General features: G+C 41.4%; 1 protein-coding gene across 1 annotated transcript; it reads left to right on the plus strand.

The window, feature by feature from the left end:
- Positions 1 to 1,653: 1,653 nt before the first annotated feature.
- LOC104441716 (1-aminocyclopropane-1-carboxylate synthase) lies at positions 1,654 to 5,052 on the plus strand. The gene is made up of 4 exons (XM_010054910.3): positions 1,654 to 1,941; positions 2,052 to 2,183; positions 2,324 to 2,484; positions 3,685 to 5,052. The coding sequence occupies exons 1-4, from the start codon at positions 1,771 to 1,773 to the stop codon at positions 4,679 to 4,681; spliced, it is 1,461 nt and encodes a 486-aa protein (XP_010053212.2). The 5' UTR covers positions 1,654 to 1,770; the 3' UTR covers positions 4,682 to 5,052.
- The last annotated feature ends 201 nt before the right edge of the window (positions 5,053 to 5,253 follow it).

Genomic DNA, 5,253 nt, shown 5'->3' on the forward strand with positions numbered 1-5,253 from the left:
CTTTTCCGTTTTTATGAAAAAGAAAAAAAGAATGGAAATTGCAATGATCCCATAGACATAAGGACATAATATAGTTCACTTTAAGTTACAGGAAGGGCGGTGAACATTCAATCTTTTTCCACGTAGATTTCCACAGGTGATCGTGGCCTTTTCTGCCGAAAGCATGGTGCATATGAATCAGAAGTTTCTCTTCCAATGCGAAAATCTCTGAGTGCACCGTGGTACATAAGAACAATGTGACAATTTGTTCCCCACCGAGTAAAGGAATCGGTGGAAGCCAAATTTGATACGATCCTCAAACATGCATCTTCATTGCTAGGAAAAACACTCGCACAAAATTATATCATAAGGACTTATTCGTATAACACGAAGCATCATACACAAGCATCGGGGAAATCGCTCAATTGGTCCTAAACCTCTACCATATGAATACTATTTCAATCAGACTTTCTAATATTACCAATTTAATTCTACACATTTGTAAAAATGCAAATGTGATTCTTTTAATCAATTTTTGCCGAAAATCGCCGATATGGTGATGTGCCACGTATGGTGATTAGTGATGAGTGAATTGTTGCGTCATCCACTTCTAGTAAAAATTAGTCGAAAGGACTATATTGGAATTTCTTGTAAAGATTTGTTACTAAATCAACAAAATTAAACATTTATAATTGAATTGACATATGCACAATAAGATTATGATTGATTAGAGACCATATATTTTTTCAAAAGGATCCACTTGTTAGACAAAAGAAAAACAACTTAAAAAATTTTCTCATTTTTTTCTCTCTTAAATATAAATAAATTGAAAATATTTTCATTGAACGTTATGCTTAAGTGTCATGAAGCTTCATGATAATTGGAATTCGTTTTCCAAAGTCAACTATATCTTCATCGCTATCCCCAACTTCTAGTTGCCGGTCTTGGTCTCGTTCATCGAGGTCTCCAATTTAGGCATGTAGTCCAAGACTAGACAGTAATGTCCAAGGTTTGTCCCTCAAGGTTCCAGTGCAAGGTCTGGGGTGTCGTGGTCTTGAATTCTGTGTTAGAGCTGGATTTGTATGTTGGAAGGTACGTCTTAAGTTTTTCAATAGCAATTTCCTAGCCAATTAAAAAAAAAAATTCAATAGCGACAATTGGAAATTAATTCTCGCTCATTTGAAAGGTCTATCCAAATTATAGGAGAATGAACCATCATTTCCGAAATTACTTTAATTTAAGAAAAAAAGGGAACATTCCCTGATAATATCCGATTTTCCGGAAGTACATGCATCCTAAGGTCATATTCGGAAAAAAGACAAACCGCTAACTATTGTCGACATCATGTCGCCCAGTGTCCTCAGGCTACTCGGCAACCTTATGCCCAATACAGTAACCCGCGATGGACAAAAAACCTAGAGTTTTCTTCATTGAAAGACATTCAAAACAATTACAAGGCCGTATTTACAATCGCTCGCGCGTTGAAAATTCGCGGTCGGAGCAACCATTCAACTCATCTCTTCAAACCGGCCTCGTGGGCCAGAGGATTATTACCAATTTCCAAGAACCTTCCCTTACATACACTCACTGCTCATGTCAAGCCCAACGCTTTCGTGTGTGCGCACATCTATATATAACTCCATCTCCGGAGGCAGGGATCACTCAACTTCCTCTCTACAACAATCTCGTGCTCTTTTCCGGCAAACTCCTCCTTCGTCTTTGTCCATCTTTCTTGCTATATTATAAGTTACCAAGTCAAAAACCCGACAAGCCTTTTTTTCTTTGAAGACGATGAGTTACGTTTCAAGCAACAGAAAGCCACTGTTGTCTCGGAAAGCAACCAACGACGGTCATGCCGAGAAGTCTCCCTATTTCGATGGGTGGAAGGCCTACGACAAGGACCCATTTCATCCTACGCAGAATCCCAGTGGTGTCATCCAAATGGGTCTTGCAGAACATCAGGTAAAAGAAAAGGAATAAAAAAAGAACTTGCTCGTAGTTCCTCTTTTTCGACGTGTGGGTCTTGTGCCGAAAGCTCGGAAAGTGAACTTTCTTTTTTCTGCAATATCCAGCTCTGTTTCGACTTGGTTCAAGAATGGCTCGTCAGCAACCCAGAAGCCTCCATCTGCACTAAGGAAGGAGTGGACAAATTCAGGGACATTGCCCTCTTTCAGGATTATCATGGCTTGCCCGCGTTCAGAAACGTACGTTTGGGTGAATCAAATTCATTGTCCCGCTCCTCTTTTTCAGTAACCAAATCTATGCATTACATCATTAATCGATGTGCGAAAGTAATATGAGAGCTTGACGACGGATAGGATTTTAAAGCCATGATCTTTTGCAGGCTGTGGCGAAGTTCATGGGGAGAGTGAGGGGGGACAAGGTCAAGTTTGATCCCGACCGGATTGTCATGAGCGGGGGAGCCACAGGAGCTCACGAGATGATCACATTCTGCCTGGCTGATCCTGGCGATGCGTTCTTGGTGCCAACCCCTTACTATGCAGGGTAAGATCTCGCATCATTTTCTGCTTTCCAAGCTAATACATCACGGGTTTAGTTAATATGATAAATGCAAAACCGATGGGATTAGGTGCGCTTCAACTGTTCACATTATTGGAGATTCGACTAGAGGGCGGCACCTTCCAACTTAGGCATGGAAAAGATTAAAATAATGCTTGGCTACCACTGGGAAGAAAAATTATATTATCCATATGATGCGGCTTCTCGGTGTTCTTTATTAATCACAACACAAAACTGATCTTATTAATAAGAAAATGATTGGGTTGCCTCATTATGCTTGCCATGTGACTCTTCTTTTGGGAATTTTACACCAAATTTAGTCCGTGTCCATCTTCAAAGACGGATGTCGGCAATCCTAATGACATATATTAGATCATTTTCCAGCTGTTTTGCTTCCCTCCATCTCTTTCACAGTATCCATAATACTTCGGCAAGGTCAACGACCGGCAAGCATTATTGCTCAATATGGCCCGCACTTGATTTAGTTAATGATAACTAGGGGAGCTGAATTAAGACACAGGGCAAGTTGCCTCGAAATTTCATTGTCACCATCCAAACGCTATGGCCGAAAGGACCTGCCTTTTTCCTGTGTATTGTCACCTCTGGCTCTTGACAATAATTGAAATCGGGTACCGTTTTGGGAGAATTCTTTACAATGTTGGGACAAAACAGATGAGGCCATTTTTAGAGGCTAAATCTTCCCTGAACAGTGAAAGTCCTTTTCTTCAATATAGTTCTTGGATACATCTTCCGGGGGACAGATTAGGGCCTTTAGCTATCTCTACTCCTGCAAAAAAAACATGCTTAATTTAACTGCTTTCTGAGGGTTGTCTAAAGACTGATTATGACTGTTTGTTCATCTCAAAGTTAATCTGACCTGTCCAAAAATGACCTGGTGAGTGATTCGGGTAAATTTAAAGAACGAAAGCATTGAATAAGGATTGGTTTTCACGCTAGAGAGCGTTGGACACGTTTAATACTCAATATGGCATCTCTGTTAATAAGCTTTTGGGATAAAGACTTAAAAAGTTTCACATAAGACTGTCATTTTCTCCAAGAAGAACAAAGAAGAGTTTTCATGGCCGAGTTTGAACATGAATGGTGAAACAGAACCTATATTTTTATGAATGACAACTTGTTTCTTCTCAAGTTAATTGAAAATGAAACAAAATTATCTTTTTGCAGATTTGATCGAGATTTGTGTTGGAGGACTGAAGCACGACTTCTCCCGGTAGTCTGTCACAGCTCTAACAATTTCAAGGTCACCAGGAAGGCTTTGGAAGAAGCATACGCAAAAGCTGTTGAGGCCAACATCAGCGTAAAAGGGTTGCTCTTAACCAATCCATCAAACCCACTAGGGACCATCTTAGACCGAGACACGTTGAGAGAAGCCATGAGCTTCATCAACGAGAAGAACATCCACCTCATTTGCGATGAGATATATGCTGCTACAGTCTTTCGTCAGCCTGATTTCATAAGCATCGCAGAGATAATCGAGGAAGATCAAGAATACAATCGCAACCTCGTGCATATAATTTATAGCCTCTCAAAAGATATGGGTTTCCCTGGCTTCAGGGTTGGGATTGTGTATTCATACAATGATGCCGTGGTGGAGTGCGGCCGGAGGATGTCCAGCTTCGGTCTAGTATCCTCCCAAACTCAGTACCTAATTGCATCCATGTTATCGGACGATCAGTTCATTGGGAAATTCCTGTTGGAGAGTGCGGAGAGGTTAGAGACGAGGCATAAGAATTTCACTGACGGACTTCATCAAGTAGGCATCAAGTGCTTGAACGGCAATGCGGGTCTCTTCTTATGGATGGATTTGAGGGAGCTCCTGATGGAGAGCACCGTAGAGGCAGAGACGGCTCTGTGGCGGGGCATAATTAACGAATTCAAGCTCAATGTCTCACCGGGTTCTTCCTTTCACTGCTCAGAGCCAGGATGGTTCAGAGTTTGCATTGCCAACATGAATGAGGAGACCATGAAGGTCGCTTTAGCACGAATCCGAGAGTTTGTGCGGAGGAATGGCGATAAGCTGAACAGGAAGGAGAAGTGCCGGCAGAGCGACCTAAGGCTCAGACTCTCGTTCCGAAGAATGGATGATGTGTTGAGGTCGCCCTGCATTATGTCCCCTCACTCGCCCATCCCTCAATCACCACTGGTTCGAACCAGAACTTGAAGTTGGCAATCGCGTGATTCTACAAACGGGCATTTTTCCCATTAAATCCAAAGCTTTCCAAATGTAAAATAGGGAATTGTATTCTTTATTTGCTTGTAACTGGGTGCAGTGCAGAATGCATCCTAATTTTTCTGCACCCCATTTTGTTCATTCTTTCATCAGGCACGGTATTTTAATTTTTTCCTTCTGTATAATCCCTAAGATGGCCCTAAGTTCCATCAGGATTGACATTTTCAACAATATTCAGACTGTCGTGTTGTTTTCTGGAGAAGGATGTCTGAGTTCCTGTGCATCACAGAGTTTCGTATTCCCTGTGGCCTTTCTCAGCTTATCCTTGTGTTTTTTCTCAAATGAGTTTGTGCCCTGTTTAATGTTCTCTTCCCTTCTCGATAGATGTTAGCTGAAAAAAGGAGAGGGAAGGATACAGAAGGGAGGCGACCAAAAAGTACTTAGGCTTTCAAGCTGCTATTGTTATTCAACGGTAAGAGGCATTAAACTTGTTTATCTACCCCTTGTTCTCTTTCTGGAAGCTGCAACTACCAAAAATGAGAACTGAGACCGATCTTTGTCAA

Source organism: Eucalyptus grandis, chromosome 4 (genome assembly GCF_016545825.1).
Source record: "Eucalyptus grandis isolate ANBG69807.140 chromosome 4, ASM1654582v1, whole genome shotgun sequence".
Classification (NCBI taxonomy): Eukaryota; Viridiplantae; Streptophyta; class Magnoliopsida; order Myrtales; family Myrtaceae; genus Eucalyptus; species Eucalyptus grandis.

Excerpts from the sequence above, each read along its gene's own strand:
- LOC104441716 (XM_010054910.3), top strand. The coding sequence starts at position 1,771 with ATGAGTTACGTTTCAAGCAACAGAAAGCCACTGTTGTCTCGGAAAGCA. Across the intron at positions 1,942-2,051 it reads TGGGTCTTGCAGAACATCAG|CTCTGTTTCGACTTGGTTCA; the intron begins GTAAAAGAAAAG and ends TGCAATATCCAG. Across the intron at positions 2,485-3,684 it reads CCAACCCCTTACTATGCAGG|ATTTGATCGAGATTTGTGTT; the intron begins GTAAGATCTCGC and ends ATCTTTTTGCAG.